Here is a 17,866-nt window from a genome sequence, read left to right as displayed (position 1 = left end):
TGAAGGTTTTCAACTTTCACTAAAGGCAGAGGAGCTTGTGACAGATTCGCCTCCCCACAAGAGCAGTTAGAAAAACTGGACAAAAGTGTGCCCTGCCCCCAATCAAAAACAATTGTTGAAAGGTAACTGAAAACCTCAGCCAGAACTTGAGTGACCATGCCTAGGAGGTGACCCTGACAGTCTGTGGTGCTTTTCCCACATTTGGTGATTGGTCAACAGTAGAGGGCTAAGAGGCTAAGAAACTGAGTATGAAGTAGTACTTAAGGGGCTGGAGAGCCTACCTGAATGTTTGGCACTCTCACAGGGCTGAAATGATCTAATGAGAATTTGGGTCCCAGGAAGGAGATGGGACCTCGGTGGGGACCCTGGAAGGGCCACCCCTAGGAGTCCAAATGAATAAAACATAGACCAGCCATCATAAAACCTAAAACTTGCTTTGAACCAGCTTAGTCCCAAACTAGATGAAGGCGATGTGCCCTTACTCCAGTTGTGTGCCATAAAGTCAAAGTCAATACTCTCTGGAGGCAGAACAAAGTTTATTAGGAATGCCATAAGACAACACAAGACTAAACGAGAAAGACCAAGAAAAAACACAATAGAAACATACATGTAAGGAAGAACTTTTTTTTTTTTTTTGAGACGGAGTCTCGCTCTGTCACCCAGGCTTGAGTGCAGTGGCACGATCTCAGCTCACTGCAACGTCTGCCTCGCAGGTTCAAGCGATTCTCCTGCCTCAGCCTCCCAAGTAGCTGGGATTACAGGCACGCGCCACCATGCCCGGCTAATTTTTGTATTGGCCAGGCTGGTCTTGAACCCCTAACCTCAGGTCATCCATTCACCTCGGTCTCCCAAGTTGCTGGGATTACAGGCATGAGCCACCGTGCCTGGCTAGTATTTTGCCACAATTTAAAATAAATAAATGTTTTTTTTCAGGTTTGTGCTCAGACTCTATTCTAAACAGTCACGTGGCGGCTTACTCTTCTCCAGGCCTTGCTGCCGGCTTTTACATGTTTATTGTTTTTGCGTTCTTGTCATCTGCTCGGTAGATGGCAGCTTCCAGGTGCTCCTAAGGGGCCAGGAAAGAGAGTGAGAAGGCACGGAGGTTGCCAGGTCATCCCGCTTGGGGCCCCGCCCTCATCACCTCCCTCAACCGGGTCTCCTGCAACTCTTGGTGGGCCATCTCGGCCACCGCTTCGCCCTGAGCTTCCTGCTGCTGCAGCTGGGCAGTGCCTCCTTCTCAGAGGCCAGCTGCTGATAGGTGGCCACACACTGCTGCAGGTGACCCAGGTAATGGTCTCGCTGCTGCTGCAGACTCTGAGCCTCTTGGCTCTTCAGCTCCACCTGCAGGATAGGCGTCAGGGTAGGTAGTGGCTGGCTTCCAGATTCTGGGCCCATAAACAGGGTGGCGAGGGCACTGCGGGGCTCTGTCGCCTGCCCAGGCCCCTTGCCCTGGCCCCTTCCTCCAGGCCTAAATGACTACCTCCCTTGCCTAGAGGCCCATGCCTCCCTCCCCAGCCTCAAATCTCACACCCTTCTTCCCACCATTTAAACTGTAGACCACAGACTGGTGGAAAAGCAGAGGGAGCCAACCACCATCTGCTAAGTTGTGGTGAGGTCGTTCTGTATGATCTCCAGGGTTTCCACGCACATTCGTCTGCTCCCCCCAGAGCTCGGCCTTCCGCCCCAGCTCCCCCAGCCTCTCCTCCAGCTCCTGCAGCCTCACCTCCAGTTCCTGCATCTTCTCCTCCTGGTGCCGCAGCCTCACTTCCTGCTCCCACATCTTCTCCTCCTGCCTCCGCATCTTCTCCTCCTGTTCCTGCATCATCTCCTCCTGCTCACGTATCTTCTCCTCCTGCTCTCGCATCATATCTTTCTGCTTCCGCACCTTCTCCTCCTGCCTCCACATCTTCTCCTCCTGCTCCCGTATCTTTTCCTCCTGCTCGCGCATCTTCTCCTTCTGCCTCCACATCTTCTCCTGCTCCCGTATCTTCTCCTCCTGCCTCCATATCTTCTCCTCCTGCTCCTGCCTCTTCTCCTCCTCCCGTATCTTCTCCTGCTCGTGCATCTTCTCCTCCTGCCTCCACATCTTCTCCTCCTGCTCGTGCATCTTCTCTTCCTGCTCCCGTATCTTCTCCTCCTGCCTCCCCATCTTCTCCTCCTGCTCCCGTATCTTCTCCTCCTGCCTCCACATCTTCTTCTCCTGCTCCCATATCTTCTCCTCCTGCCTCCACATCTTCTCCTCCTGCTCCCGTATCTTCTCCTCCTGCTGGTGCATCTTCTCCTTCTGCCTCCACATCTCCTCCTGCTCCCGTATCTTCTCCTCCTGCCTCCACATCTTCTCCTCCTGCTCCTGCCTCTTCTCCTCCTCCCATATCTTCTCCTGCTCATGCATCTTCTCCTCCTGCCTCCACATCTTCTCCTCCTGCTCCTGTATCTTCTCCTCCTGCTTGTGTATCTTCTCCTCCTGCCTCCACATCTTCTCCTCCTGCTCCTGCCTCTTCTCCTGCTCGCATATCTTCTCCTGCTCCTGCCTCTTCTCCTCCTCCTCCCATATCTTTTCCTGCTCATGTATCTTCTCCTCCAGCTCCCGTATCTTCTCCTCCTTCTCTCGCATCATCTCCTCCTGCCTCCGCATCTTCTCCTCCTGCTCCCGTATCTTCTCCTCCTGCTCTTGTATCTTCTCCTCCCGCTCCCGTATCTTCTCCTCCCGCTCCCGTATCTTCTCCTCCTGGCTCCACATCTTCTCCTCCTGTTGCTGGTTCAGGCGGTTCCACAACTCGTTCTCTTCCACCTGGGCTTGGAGCTTTGCTGACACACTCTGCAGCTCCTTACCCAGGTGGTCAGCCTCCGCCTGCAGCTGCTGCTGGAATAGTGAAAGTGTTGGTTTGAACCTCAGAAGGAAACAGACTCATGAGCTAGCCATATAAATGTAATCTATAGGCCAGGCACGGGGGCTCACGCCTGTAATCCCAGCACTTTGGGAGGCTGAGGTGGGTGGATCACGAGGTCAGGAGATGGAGACCATCCCGGTTAACACGGTGAAACCCCGTCTCTACTAAAAATACAAAAAATTAGCCGGGTGTGGTGGCAGGCACCTGTAGTCCCAGCTACTTGGGAGGCTGAGGCAGGAGCATGGCGTGAACCCGGGGGACGGAGCTTGCAGTGAGCCAAGATTGTGCCACTGCACTCTGGCCTGGGCAAAAGAGTGAGACTCCAACTCAAAATAAATAAATAAATAAATGTAATCTATAAAATAATGGTTTTCATCCAGTATCCTTTAAAAAAATATTTTAAGCACTAACTCTGAGATTCTGATTCCCCAGGCAGGGCCCCAATTTGTACATTTTTAGCACACTCTAGAGGATTCTATGGTGGGACCAGAACAGGGACCCAAATTTTCCAGCTCTTGGCTGGAGCCTCCCCATACCCTGCATGATCCCTAGACCATGGTCCCAGCTGGGTGGGGCTGCCACAACCCCCGGGGCTGCAGCCGCTCACCTGTGGCAGCAGGAGCTTGGCCCTCTCCAGCTTCCTTTTTAGCTCCTTTACGTTGAGCTGGATCTCAGACTTTTCAGATTCTACAAGTCGAAGTTTTTCTTGTATTTCGGCATTTTTCTCCTTCAGCTCCTCATCGGTTATGCTATGGCCAGAGGCAGTAGAGAAAGGAATGAACGAAGAACAGAAAGGACCGCTTTGGTGATCGACCCTCTACTTTCAGCCCCCAACCACAGAACCGTGGCATTGGTAGGGACCCCAGGAATTAAAGGTCACAGGTGGCAGGCCAGAGAGAAGACATGAGTTGCCTGAGGCTACCCCATGAGTCAGTGACACAGCTGGAACTAGAGCTTCCCTGTGCACACATGAAAACCTGCAGGAGCCTCTCCCCATGCTCACCTGTACCCCCCACCTCCCAGCACACCACCCATGCTAAGGGCCCCCAGACCTCCCATTCCACCTTCCCCCATCCTACGTGATCCTGTACAGTTCCAGACTCAGGGTGTCCTTCTCCTTTGTTAACTCCTCGATGTACTGCAAATAGAGAAAGGTTAAGTCAAGACAGAGCAGGCAGAGGAGCAGCTGGATGACCAGGAACAACAGCTACTGTGACTACTCCGCAGTAACACTCCCTCACTCTCAATCACACCTGACATGTTCTCAAGGCATTTCCAAGCCCATGGTCTCATTTGTTTTTCATTTGTTTGTTTGTTTGTTTGTTTTGGCAGAGTTTCATTCTTGCTACCCTGACTGGAGTGCAATGGCGTAATCTCGGCTCACCACAACCTCCCCCTCCTGGGTCCAAGTGATTCTCCTGCCTCAGCTTCCCGAGTAGCTGGGATTACAGGCGTGTGCCACCACACCCGGCTAATTTTGTATTTTTAGTAGAGATGGAGTTTCTTCATGTTGGTCAGTCTAGTCTTGAACTCCTGACCTCAGGTGACCCACCCACCTCGGCCTCCCAAAGTGCTGGCATTACAGGCATGAGCGAGAGCACCCGGCCCTCATTTGTTTTTCAAAGAACTCAGTGAAGGTGGAAGGGACAGGGAAAGAGACTGAATTTAGGGCTGGCTAACAGGGGCCCAGAGAGATCAGATAATATTGCTATTGTTATTATTCTTATTACTACCACTGTTGGAACCTTTATTGAGTGCTTCACCAGGCACTATGCTAATAATCCTATTTAATCCTCATAACCTCCATAGGAGATGGTTACCATTATTATCTCTATTGTGTAGATGAAAAACATGTGGTATTAAAGGTTAAGTGCTGCCTAAGATCACCTACAGCTGGGATTTCAACACCCAGGTATATCTGATTCTCTAAGCCCATTCTTTCGCTGGAGGTAGGGGCACAGTTAAGAAGGAGGAAATTAATCCTTTGTTGAATTTTTGAAAGGGTGATACGTTCGCATAGTCCAAAACTCAGAAAGTCCAGAAGGGAAATATCTCCCCCCCACACTGTGCCTCTATCCTGAGTTTTTTTTATGAATCCTTACAAACATGTTTTATGTATATTACCATAATACGTACACACACACACATATATACCTGCTCCCTCTCTCCACACAAATAATAACATACTCAAGATACTCTTCTGTACCTTTATGGTACAAGTACCCTAACCGCCACTTAGGACTTGGCCAAGGCCACAGCCAAGGATGGGCAGGGCGGGCACTTGGCCTCTGAGTTCTATGTCCAGTGCTCACTCCCCACAATGCTCCCCAGCTCATCTGCAGCAGCCCACTCAGCCCCAGTCTGCCTCTAACAACCACACACAAAAGCAGCAAGAAATGGCAATGCTGCCTTCTGGGCAGGACACCTCCATCCTACAGAAGGGAACTTTAGGCTCACTCCTCCATCTGCGAAGCTGGGCTCCCAGGGTATGGGGCAGTGGTTGGACTCACCTTATCCGCCTTCTCCTTCTGTGTAGTGACGGCAGAGAGAGCCTGCTCTAACTCTCCTGCAAACTTCCATGAATCATGCAGGCGGCCGATCAGATCCCTGGCCTCTCCTGGAATGAGAGACATTCAGATGTGGCCCAAAGGACTCCCCCTAAAGGCCTGTCAAAGTGCCAGGTTCAAGGATGATGGGGTGCCAGATTCCCACCTTCCAACTGCTTGACAGCTTGCTGGCTGTAATAGAGTGCCGTCTGAAGCTCGGTTTTCTGACATGTAAGGATTCGTATGGTATGAACCTGGGCCTTTGGGAGAAAAGACAAGCAAATGCTGAAAGAGAAGCAAAGAAACATTCCCCAGAGGACAGGAGGGAACTTCACACCCTCCACTCACCTCTAGCTCCCTCCTTAGAGCTTCCTGATGTTGGTGGTTTGCCTTCTTTTCCTATAGAAAGAGGAAGACAGAGCTCTTGCTAGGAGGAGGCAGAGATGGCACAGCAAGAGACATGCCCCCAGAATGGCACCACTGCCCCAGGACAGGCCCACCCATGGGACCAGTTTATCAGGGACCCTGTGGGGATGGGGTGGAATAAGGGGGGTGAGCCTTCTTCCCCAGACTAGGAGTGGGGGAGATGAGACTGGGGCCTCTACATCTGAGTGCCCCCAAACCCAGCGGTCATGTCGTGAGCAAACAAAGAAATCGCGTTACTTCTTCCAGCTGAGCTCGGTTCTGTTGTTTCTGTGGGGAGAGTCAAAGGAAGGTGACTGAGGGTGGCCTCCTTGACTCTATTCCCCAGGCCAGGAAGCGGTAGGCAGGGGTCAGGAATGGATTTAAAAGGCACAGTTCTCAGACCCAATGGGAACACAAACTGGTAAACTCTCCTCAACTCCCAAAGAAGAAGGATTTCGGTCTTTGTTGGTTTTTGCCCACAGCCACGGAACTCAAAGTCTGAAACTAGATTCTCTTGAAAAGACAGTAACAGAAACCTTCAGAGATGGAGTGTGAGAAAAGCCCACCCTTCTGCCAGCTTGTGATTTAGAAAGGTGCATTCATTCAGCAAACATTGAGCACATACGAGCCAGGGACAGTTCCTCACAGTGGGGATAGAGGTTAGAAAAGGCAGACAGGAGTCCTTGGCCCTGAGATTTCCATTCTAGTGGGCCTTTAACTGTCAGGCTCTCAGAGCTAACAGAAACCTCTGATACTCTCTAACTCTACCTCAGGAAATGCAAGCCCAAGAAGGAGAGTTTACAGCAGGCCCTGGACTAGGGATTAACATAAAAACACAATGACAAATCTCATTTAAACTTCACAAATACAAGTAAAACAATACCACTCCTGTTTTACAGATGTGAAAAGAGAGGCCCAAAGAGCTCAAGCAATTTGCCTTAAATCATATCCCTAGCAGATGGAGAGGTAGGATTCAAATCCAGAATTCTTAACCAGTACCTGGCAGTTCTTCCACAATCTTAACAATTACCCTCTACCACCCCTTGGGCCCGCTGTCCCCAGGAGCCTGGCCAGCCAAGACTCACATTCTCAGGTGAGTGGCAACCATCAGAAGTGGTTGTCTCAGGGTTAGTGCCATTATTTATTTTCTTCTTTTTGGTGTCGCTTGCTCCTGCACCAACACTAGGGTTGGTCTGGGCATGATGGTCTCTCAACTGTGGAAAGGAAGAGCAGTGATACTCATGAGAACTACAAGCTCCTACAGTCACATCCTGCTTTACAGTTTATACTAAATACTCTTATAGCCCATCTGATTTAATGCCACCAACTGTAGGAAATGTTGTCACAATCACTTAGTGACTGAGAGAGATTGATACCATGGCTGAAAAAAAAGGCAGTAATGGAACTTAAACTCAGTTTTCTGACTCTGAGCTCTGGGATTTTGCCACAAATCAGCAGCTGCCAGGGACCAAAACCAGAGGCAGAGGTAGAAAAGCAAACATTAAGTAGGCAGGAACTGTACACTCTGTGGTTTAGAGTTATTCACCCTCACACGTCTGTTAGTGTTAAGAAGTACACCAGTACCTCTCAAACCTTTACATCAATGTATCCTCATGGCAGAAGGCAGCCTTTCTGTTAAATCCGGGAATTTAGCAGAAAGAGGACAACCCAAGCCTCATTTCAGAGAGAAGTCTTGTATACTCTTATAAATCTATGTGACTTTCATCCCTAAGTACATTAATGTTTCATCTCTCAATAGAATCAAGGGAAACTGATGCTTCAGAAAGATGCCCCATATTTATCCTGTGGCACTCAAAGTACCCCAGGTTGAGATGAGATGAGGAAGACTCAAGCTGTCAAGTCCAGTTTCCCAAGATCTGTTCCACAGAAGATAAGCAGATCTCACTCCAGAAACCAGTGACTGAGGGGCACTCTGGTCCCAGAACAATGGAGAATTCAAATCTGAGGTGCAGAACTCAGAAAAAATGTTAAAGTCTCTCTGGAGAGTAGAAGCCTGGGAGAAAACCCAACCCAACCCGTTCTCCCATTGCCACCCAGAGACACTGTCAACATGTGGAGCTCATGGGGGAGGTGTAGGCTTTTCACACTGTCAACATCTGTGGTAAGGAAGTCAGGCAGCCTGAAACCTCTCTCTTCTAGGTCCCACGGTCCCCATTCCCCTTCCAGCTGGAAACCTGTGCTGCAACCAGAGGAAAGAGAAGTGGGCAAGAACACTTAGGGGACTGGGTCCTAAGACCAAAGGCCGGTCTCGTGGTAGTAATGACAGTTTGTAGAGGGACTGTGACATCACTACATTCCACTCCTCGGTGGAGTGGCGGGGGTGGGGGGGACACATGAATGCAATGCCCAAGTTGCCGCTTTGAGACTGGGGAGTGGGGGTCACAAAATTGGGACCCAGGTCCTTGGAGACGTGACCCCAAAGAGCCCTGGGAGGTCAGGCTTGGGGCGGCAGGAGGTGAGGGCCAAGTAAGGAACAAGGAGCCCCAGGAGTCACGTCCCCAAAGTCACCCTGTGGCAACTGGTGAGGGCAGGTTCTGGGGCACCCAGGTCCTTGGAGATGTGAGCCCAAAGAGCCCAGGGAGGTCGGGTTTGGGGTAGCAGGAGGTAAGGGCAGAGTATGGAGTTGGAAGCCCCGGGAGTCACCTGCTCAAAGTCACCCTGGGGTGCCAGGCAGGGCAGGGGCAGGACTCATGTGGGGGTTGGGCTGACTGACAAGATTTTGGTGTGGGGATCCCAGAGGTACTGGGGGGGGCCCAGCCCGGTGTGCCTTGGGAGTGGCACAGACTGGCAGCAGTTCGGCGGTCAGAGGGAGCCTCAACTTGGGTTGGGGTGCTGGTGCGTTTACCTTTTCCTTGGCCTCGGCCAAGTTGTTCTGTCGGGTTTCTTTGTACATCGTGTGTTGGGTAGGGAGGTGGGGGTGGGTAGGGGGGCGGGGATGGGTAGGGAGGTTGGGGTGGGTAGGGAGGTGGGGGTGTGTAGGGAGGTGGGGGTGGGTACGGAGGTGGGGCTGTGTAAGGAGGTGGGGCTGTGTAGGGAGGCGGGGGTGTGTAGGGAGGTGGGGGTGTGTAGGGAGGTGGGGGTGGGTAGGGAGGTGGGGGTGGGTAGGGAGGTGGGGATGGGTAGGGAGGTGGGGGTGGGTAGGGAGGTGGGGATGGGTAGGGAGGTGGGGATTGTCAGGGAGGTGGGGTTGGGGCCACATCAGCATGATCCAGGTGAGGACAACTATACACCTCCAGTCACCTCTACGTCGCTGTGTGACTGAGCCAGAGGAGGCGTAACCAGGGCTGCACTAGAATGCAGAATAGGGGCGTGGCCTTAATGCTTGAAGCCCATTGGCCAATGAGAAAGATGAAAGGAAAAGGAGGTGTGGCCAGACAGCAGCGTGTCATGAAGGACCTGTGTGGTCACAAGGAAAGCTGCCCATGCAACTGCTGTCCCCGCCCACTCCAGGAGAGGGGCGGGGCTGGCTTTCACTTGAAAAACTTTAAAACTTTATTACCTCAATTGAGGTACAAATCCTATTAAAATGGAAATTTTATAGTGTGCTTGATGATTGATAAAGCAGACTTTAGTATCCAACATTCCAATAAGATAAAGTAATCACAATGTTTTCTCTTTTTTAGAAAAACTTTCTCTTATTCTCCTACATTAGTGTTAAGTTTAAAAAAAAAAAAAAACAAGAAACATGTCTAATATCTTTAAAAACACAAAGCTTTTGAGCCAGGCGTGATGGCTCATGCCTGTAATCCCAGCACTTTGGGAGGCTGGGGTGGGTGGATCACCCAAATTCAGGAGTTCAAGACCAGACTGGCCAACATGATGAAACCCTGTCTCTACTAAAAATACAAAAGTAGCTGGGCATGGTGGCAGGTGCCTGTAATCCCAGCTACTTGGGAGGCTGAGGCAGGAGAATCCCTTGAACCTGTGAGGCAGAGGTTGCAGTGAGCCAAAATCATGCCACTGCACTTCAGCCTGGGTTACAGAATGAGACTCTGTCTCTAAATATATACGTACACACACACACACACACACACACACACACACAAAGCTTTCTGTTTAATAAGCACTCAAAGTTCTTTACAGGGTTAAAGCAAATACAGGACCCTTCTAATGTAAGGCTAAATGGTAAGTGATGGGGGAGAGAAAAAGGACATAAATAACTCCCACTCTCATGAGGTTAATCACTAAATCCTATTTTTCTAGAATCACCTGGCCTCTAAGCCCTGAAAATGAAACTGAATTTCTCACTAGATACTTGGCTATGACTTGCAATCATGAAAACCAAGAATTGTGTTATGTCACTGTGTATTACTTGTTACCTGGGATCAAGGGTTGACTTTTTCATGATTTGCTCCATTACCTGTGTGCTTCTTATCTCAGACCAAACTAAGCTTTTTTATAGAGTTCTACAATTTACAGTTAGTATGTAAGAGTGGCTCTCAAACATACAGTCTCTGGACCAGGAGCACCTGGGAACTTCTTGTAAGTGTAAATTCTCAGGCCCCACCCTAGACCTGATGAATCAGAAACTCTGGAGTAGGGCCCAGCAATCCGTGCTGCAATAAGCTGTCCAGGTGTTCAGGAACCTCTGCCATACAGCAGGTAGAAAAATGTGTTTCCTTCTGTAGGTCCAAAGCCAGGGATACTGTATGTTCTGTCTTGATATGAAACAATTACATGGGGCTCTCCTTTTTTGGTGTTATAGGGACAACCATGTATGAGGTCTCTAAGCAGAAGTTCACACCCTTATTGGGGTGATGCAGGCATATAGGAGTGTGTGTGTGTGTGTGTGTGTGTGTGTATTTGTTTTGAGACAGGATCTCACTCTGTTGCCCAGGCTGGAGTGCAGTGGTGTGATCTTGGTTCACTGCAACCTCTGCCTCCCAGGCTCAAGCAATCCTCCTGCCTCAGCCTCCCAAGTAGCTGGGAAAAAAGGTGCACACTGCCATGCCTGGCTAATTTCTGTATTTTTTGTAGAGGTGGAATTTTTCCATGTTGCCCAGGCTGGTCTTGAATTCCTGAGCTCAAGCAATCTGCCTGCCTTGGCCTCCCAAAGTGCTGGGATTACAGGCATGATCAGGCATATGTTTTTAATGACCACTTTGCCAAAAGTCAATTAGTTAAATCATCTGTTCAACCAAATGACCAATTCACTGAAATTACTGAATTCATCATGTTAATATATTGGCAATATTTTTCTTCTTCTATTTATAAACTTATAGCAATTGATATTCATAAAAATATTGGATGGGGACTTTTAAAAATAGATTTTGAAGGTCTCTGGTTCATCTTACTTGATGGGTTATAAAGACAAAACCAAAACAGCATTTTAAACCATATTTAATTTGTGTCAAGCCAAAAGAATAAGTAGTAGAAGAGACTGAATATGTCATAGCTTAAGCTGCAGACCTTGAAAGGGGAAGTCTAAGGACAGAAAAAGAGAAGATGTTAGGGGAAGAGTTGGGGGAGGGACTGAGAGTAGGGGGAGGCAGAGGAGGTATGTGGAGTCTGGGATGGTATGGGGTGGGGCTGAGGAAATTCAGGGGGGCTGTGGTGCAGGGAAGAATCTGAAGACCCAGGAGGACCTCCTTCCCCAGTTCCCTAGAGCTGCCTTATGTCTCATTGTTTATCTTCTATGTGTTGCTATAGACTTTATAAATAGTTAAACAAGTTTTAGCAACATTGAAAATTTCAGGTCATTGATTTCACTGTATATTAGTCATTGGAAATTCTTCCAGTAAAATGGGCTTTGGTAAATTGCCTGGAGCTATTGCATCTCATGGTCCATCACGTGCAGACCTTGCCCAAGGTGCCAATGGGATGTTATACATAGTTGGTCCATTTAGAGGAAGGAGGTCAATTGTGTTTGGGAGAGAAGTGCAGGAATAGTTCAATCAGAGTGGGCTAAATGGCAAAACACAGACAGGAAGGCCAGTAGAAGACTGGGGAAGAAACTATTCTGTGGTTGGTATCAAAAACAGCTCTGAGAAGCATGTGGTCCTTATCTGCAAAAGAAAGATGGGCCATGACATACCTGGCAATGTGCATGTTCTGTTTATTTTGGTGGATGAAACCACTGGCTTGGAATTCTGCTAGCTTTGAATCTACCACTATCTTAACTAATATAGATTTTTCTCTGCACAGGAAAAGTTCCTACTTTCTCAGATGACTGAGGAAAAATGCCCTGTAAATTTCCACAATGTCCATTATGGTTTCTGAAGAGGTCAATTAAGAGTGCCGCTCTAGAGCTGAGTAGCTCAGCTCTACTGTAAGAGGCCAGCAGCACCTGTTCAAAACTCAGAAACAACTTTTTTATTTTTATTTTTTTCTGGTGTCAAAGTCAGAATTTGCAGATTCCATCTAAAAGAAGCTCAGGCTTGATTCTTTTCCTAACAAAAAGAGAAGATCCTAAATATGTATATATATTCAGAAGACTATAAATGTATGTGCATAAATAGAATAGTCGCTTACTACTCTTACCCTATTAGATAAAAAATTTAAGATATGTACTTTTTTTTTTTTTTTGAGATGGAGACTCATTCTGTCGCCCAGGATGGAGTGCAGTGGCACGATCTCGGCTCACTGCAAGCTCTGCCTCCCAGGTTCATGCCATTCTCCTGCCTCAGCCTCCCAAGTAGCTGGGACTACAGGTGCCCGCCACCATGCCCAGCTAATTTTTTTTTGTATTTTCAGTAGAGACGGGGTTTCACTGTGTTAGCCAGGATGGTCTTGATCTCCTGACCTCGTGATCTGCCTGCCTCATCCTCCCAAAGTGCTGGGATTACAGGTGTGAGCCACCACTCCTGGCCAAGATATGTACTTTTTATATGTTTCCAAATACTATTTTTGCTGTTGGAGTTTCATATATGCAGCACAGTGTCCCTAAAGACCTGGTCAATAATTGTTGACTTGAATTTGAAATTTTAAGCTCTCCCAAAGAAAGTTATCAGATATGCCAAGATGCAAACTTAGTGTAAAAATATGGTGATAATTTTCTTTCATGAGCAAACAACTACTTTGGGAAATACATTTAATTAGAAAACTTTTCAAGCTAAAGACAACATTTCTTTTGGAGAAATTGCGTGGCTAAATTTTATAACTTGGCAAACATGCTTTGCTGATAGCAAATAAGTAAGCTTTTCCTACAAATAATGCTTTTGTATTCAACACAGTGGATTTTTAGTCCACGTTAGGAATGCTAGTTTTTAAAAAATGTTGCATAGTAAGTTGGTACATGTATATGCACAGACATACACATAAAGTGAACATTAAATTGAATCATAGAAATATATTTATGGGCTGGGCATGGTGGCTTATGCCTGTAATCTCAGCACTTTGGGAGTCCGAGGCAGGCAGATCATGAGGTCAGCAGTTCCAGACCAGACTGGCCACCATGGTGAAACCTAGTCTCTACTAAAAATACAAAAATTAGCTGGGCGTGAGGGTGGGCGTCTGTAATCTCACCTACTTGGGAGGCTGAGGCAGGAGAAGTGCTTGAACTCAGAAGGCGGAGAAGGTTGCAGTGAGCCAAGATCATGCCACTGCACTCCAGCCTGAGCCACAGAGCATGACTCCATCTTGGGGGGAAAAAAGTATGTATATATATATACAATTAATAAGACTGATGTCTTATTAATTGAAGAAAGCAGGTGAATAATACTGTATAAAGACTGATCCCTGTTTATGATAAGTATGTGTGTGCATGTACATTTAAGCATATAAAGTCTAAGTACATATCTGCATATTAACCTTTTCCATAGCTATGAGTTATATCAAAAGAAAAGCAAAGAGAAGTTGTTTGTAATTAGAGCTGCATTATAGGTTCATTTTATTTGCATATGACAATTGTTCTTGAGCCATTCAATGTGATATTGTCTGTTTCTATTTGCCGTTTGTATTGGTACCAGCCATGTTCTTCAGAGCACTCTTGAGGTGGTAAGAGTTCCTAAAGATGGTAAGTAAAATGAAGGGGAGATCAAAATCTTCAAATTCTATGGTTCTTAGTGACTCTTTCCTGATGATAGACTTGAGTTGCCATAGGTCCTTACTGAGCTGCCTGTTATTTGTATCAATTATATCTCCAAAGTGCTCTGAAATCCTCAGTGAATACAACAGTAGGTAAAGAAATAGCCAGTCCTTATGAGGACTTAGTGATTTTTAATTTTTATACAGCTCTTTCCTTCTAGGACAGCTCAGATTATTTTATGGAAATTTTCTCAAACCACACGGAATCCCTGTGAGAAGTAAGATAAGGAATTTTTTATCAAACTTAAGAGAATATGATATAATTTTCACACCTTTAGAGGTGGCAATAGAAGAAATACTATAGAAACAAATCAGGGTACATTAACTTGGAAAATTAAAGTAAAATAAATGAATAATTATTGCTGCATGCATTGTCATACACTCTTCCCCTTTATAACTTGAGTAGTAATACTTAATAGCACTAGTGAGGCATTCTCAGCAAATGGCTGAAGCCTGCTATCATTGAAGTATATTGGATCACTCAGTTCTCAAAATAATCCCTTGAAGTTGGTAGTTTTCTATCTTACAAGTGAAGATCTACAGCATAAGGAAATTGAGTAAATGGCCCAAAGTTACACAGTTAGTAAAAGGAAAGCCTGAGATTTTAATTCACCGTGTCTATCTAACTTCAAAATTTATTCATTCATTCATCACATGAGTATAATCCATCTACCAGGCATATTAGGCACCTCTGGGCATTAATCTTACCTTCCAGGAGCTTTTATTTGAAGAAATTTAATAATACACTCATAGGTGGTCCAAATAATGTTTTCTATATTTAAATAAATTTGTAAAATATGGAGTAGAAAATTTTAAGGTTTTTTTATTTTGTTTGTTTAGAGAGACAGGGTCTTGCTCTGTTAGCCAGGTTACAGTGCAGTGGCATAATCCTAGCTCACCCTAAACTCAAAATCTTGGGCTCTAGCAGTTCTCCTGCATCAGTTTCCTGAGTAGCTAGGACCACAAGCACATGCAACCACAACTAGCTAATTTTTTGAAGCAACTTTTTTTTTTTTTTTTTTTTTTTTTTTCTGGTGGAGATGGGGTCTCGCCGTGTCACACAGGCTGGTCTCAAACTCCTGGCCTCAAGTGATCCTCCTGCTTTGGCCTCTCAAAGTGCTGGGATTTATAGGCATGAGCCACTGCATCCAGCCTGTCATTTGTCTGTACTGCATTTCTTAGCATAGTTTAATATTTTATGCTATATTATGAAAGTTCTAGGCTAGGAAATAGTAAGCAGTTTTTCTTTTTTCTTTCTTGTTTTTATTTTTCTTTTCTTTTTTTTTTTTTGAGATGGAGTCTCCCTCTGCTGCCCAGGCTGGAGTGCAGTGGCAAAATCTTGGCTCACAGCAAGCTCCGCCTCCCGGGCTCACGCAATTCTCCTGTCTCAGCCTCCCGAGTAGCTGGGACTACAGGCGCCCGCCACTGCGCCCGGCTAATTTTTTGTATTTTTAGTAGAGACGGGGTTTCATCGTGTTAGCCAGGATGGCCTCGATCTCCTGAACTCATGATCCACCTGCCTCAGCCTCCCAAAGTGCTGGGATTACAGGCGGCCACCGCGGCTGGCCAATAGTAAGCAGCTTTTCTAAATGGTTTGGATCACATACCCTTTCCCGTCCGCGGGGTGTCTCTCGAGATGAAGTTCTATGGAAGTGCTTTTTAGGGCACTTTGCAAAACCTTGAGTAGGTCCTTCTTGTGGTCTGGTCCCAGCTTTCTCCTCAGTCCTCAACTCCCTGTTGCTATATTTTCTCAGTTATAAGGTTTCCTAGCTTTACCTTCTTTCTTCATTCTAAATTATAAGCTGCTGTCGGATTTATATTTCTAAACCTTGGCTCCAAACACTTTACCCTGCTGCTCATGAGTGAAACTGAATTTCCTTCCCTCTTCATACTAAAATAATTCCAGATGAGCCAAAGGCTTAAGTGGTGTAAAAAAAAAGAAAGACTATAAAATCAGTGGAAGAAAACATAGCTGAATTAATTGAAAATTTTGTGGTGACAGGCTGGGCGTGGTGGCTCACGCCTGTAATCTCAGCCTTTGGGAGGCCAAGGCGGGTGGATCACAAGTTCAGGAGATAGAGACCATCCTGGCTAACATGGTGAAACCCCATCTCTACTAAAAATACAAAAAATTAGCCAGGCGTGGTGGCGGGCGCCTGTGGTCCCAGCCACTTGGGAGGCTGAGGCAGGAGAATGGCGTGAAGCCAGGAGGTGGAGCTTGCTGTGAGCCCGAGATCGCGCCACTGTGCTCCAGCCTGGGTGACAGAGGGAGGGTCCGTCTCAAAACAAACAAACAAACAAACAAAAAACCATTTGTAGTGACAACATTGCTTCTAAACAGGATGTTAAACTACAAAGCCATAAATACAACTTAGGAAAATTTGATGAAATAAAAATGAAAATCACTTATTGCCAGAAATAACGTAAGTCTCAACAAATTCCGACAAGACTTATAGTCAATGGCTGATTGACTTCCATAATAAAGGGGCTCATTTAAATCCATAAGCAAAGGACAAAATCATAGGCCCTTCATATTCATTTCTCCAGCAGTTTCATTGTTAAAATTTTCCTCTGAATATCATCACTTACAGACTCCAAGATAATTATAGAAGGATGTCTATTGCAGTATTGTTTGTACTAGTTAATAAAAGCAGAAAAGATATTAATATCCATTATTTAGTAACTAGTTACATAAACTAACACAATGCAGTCAGTTTTTTAAAAAACAGTGGATCTATATTGCTGGTATGAGCAGAGCTCCAAGGAATGTTAATTGTGAAAGCACGAGTCCACTAAAAACAGTTCTTATATATTTTTTTCCTGTAAAATGCCCAAGAAACTATTTATGGTGGGTATATTAGACAAATGAGAATCAGCGAAACAGTACTAGGGTAGAGATTTTACTTTTCATCCCTTTCAGAGTTGTGTGCCTATACTACCTTTCTTAAAAATTAAAAAAAAACAAGTGAAGAGGAAAATAAAACACCTGTATTTATTACAGATTATAAACTGAACTGCTTATTTTGCTTTTATAGGGTACTTGGGCCTCTGACTCAAATCTGTTTTTTACAACTTTATTTCTCATTATATGTTCTTCCCGCAATCTCTGGATGGATTGAAATGCATGCTCGGCACCACACCACTCTAGACATTTTGGGTCTCCTTCTCTCCTTCACTATTTTTTTTTTTTTTTTTGAGATGGAGTCTTGCTCTGTCGCCCAGGCTGGAGTGCAGTGGCATGATCTTGGCTCACTGCAAGCTCTGCCTCCCAGGTTCATGCTATTCTCCTGCCTCCACCTCCTGAGTAGCTGGGACTACAGGCACCCGCCACCATGCCCGGCTAATTTTTTTTTTTTTTTGTATTTTTAGTAGAGACGGGGGTTTCACTGTGTTAGCCAGGATAGTCTCGATCTCCTGACCTTGTGATCCACCAGCCTTGGCCTTCCAAAGTGCTGGGATTACAGGCATGAGCCACCATGCCGGGCTCCCAGGTTCACTTCTGTTGGGACACTTCTGTCTTGGACTTCGTGGTATATTTCTGGGTTGCCTGCTGCCCCTTAGGTGAAGAAGAGCAGGATCTGGGATGAATGCACTTTGTAACCTCCTGGAGTGCTCAGCACGGAGCCATGCTCAGAAATGGCCAGAAGCTGTTTGTGGCACATTAGCATGCCTGACAGATGCAGCATCGAGGGAGACTTGATGACCCGTGGTGTCAGTGAGCAAGAGTAGAAACAACGGCTGTCACACATAGTCATTAGGAAGGGAAGTGGGTGCAACATTTTTAGAGGACTGATGACTGGCTGTTAGTTTTGCTCAGCATATATATGTGTGTGTGTATATATATATATATGTACTGCTGTGTGTTTGGAATGGAGCAGGACACTCAGGCCATGAATGCATAACATCTTGATAATCAGTCTACGTCTGAGGCTGAGGGACTCCTTCAGGTCCAAATGGCAGAATTGGTGACTGCCCCAG

General features: G+C 46.4%; 2 protein-coding genes across 4 annotated transcripts in view; one reads left to right on the top strand and one right to left on the bottom strand.

The window, feature by feature from the left end:
* Positions 1-516: 516 nt before the first annotated feature.
* LOC134738388 (golgin subfamily A member 6-like protein 1) lies at positions 517-9,189 on the bottom strand. 3 transcript variants are annotated; one of them, XM_063653215.1, is made up of 10 exons: positions 8,709-9,181; positions 6,928-7,056; positions 6,101-6,130; positions 5,786-5,836; positions 5,604-5,697; positions 5,402-5,508; positions 3,971-4,029; positions 3,499-3,640; positions 1,724-2,863; positions 517-1,066 (listed from the first exon to the last, which is right to left on the bottom strand). In XM_063653215.1, the coding sequence occupies exons 1-10, from the start codon at positions 9,066-9,068 to the stop codon at positions 1,004-1,006; spliced, it is 2,175 nt and encodes a 724-aa protein (XP_063509285.1). In that variant the 5' UTR covers positions 9,069-9,181; the 3' UTR covers positions 517-1,003. The 3 variants fall into 3 exon arrangements, with proteins under 3 accessions (XP_063509285.1, XP_063509286.1, XP_063509287.1); XM_063653216.1 differs by having other exon boundaries at positions 523-1,066; positions 1,724-2,860; positions 8,709-9,182; XM_063653217.1 differs by lacking the exon at positions 6,101-6,130 and having other exon boundaries at positions 523-1,066; positions 1,724-2,860; positions 8,709-9,189.
* The window catches only part of LOC134738390 (multiple C2 and transmembrane domain-containing protein 2-like), a 57,773-nt gene continuing 48,068 nt past the window's right edge, over positions 8,162-17,866 (top strand). The window contains exon 1 of the mRNA XM_063653290.1: positions 8,162-8,384. The gene's annotated coding sequence lies outside the window, so the exon portion shown is untranslated. The remainder of the gene's footprint in view (positions 8,385-17,866) is intronic.

Source organism: Pongo pygmaeus, chromosome 16 (assembly GCF_028885625.2).
Source record: "Pongo pygmaeus isolate AG05252 chromosome 16, NHGRI_mPonPyg2-v2.0_pri, whole genome shotgun sequence".
Classification (NCBI taxonomy): Eukaryota; Metazoa; Chordata; class Mammalia; order Primates; family Hominidae; genus Pongo; species Pongo pygmaeus.
The sequence above is the reverse complement of the archived record's forward strand: the minus strand, read 5'-3'. Positions and strand labels throughout refer to the sequence as shown.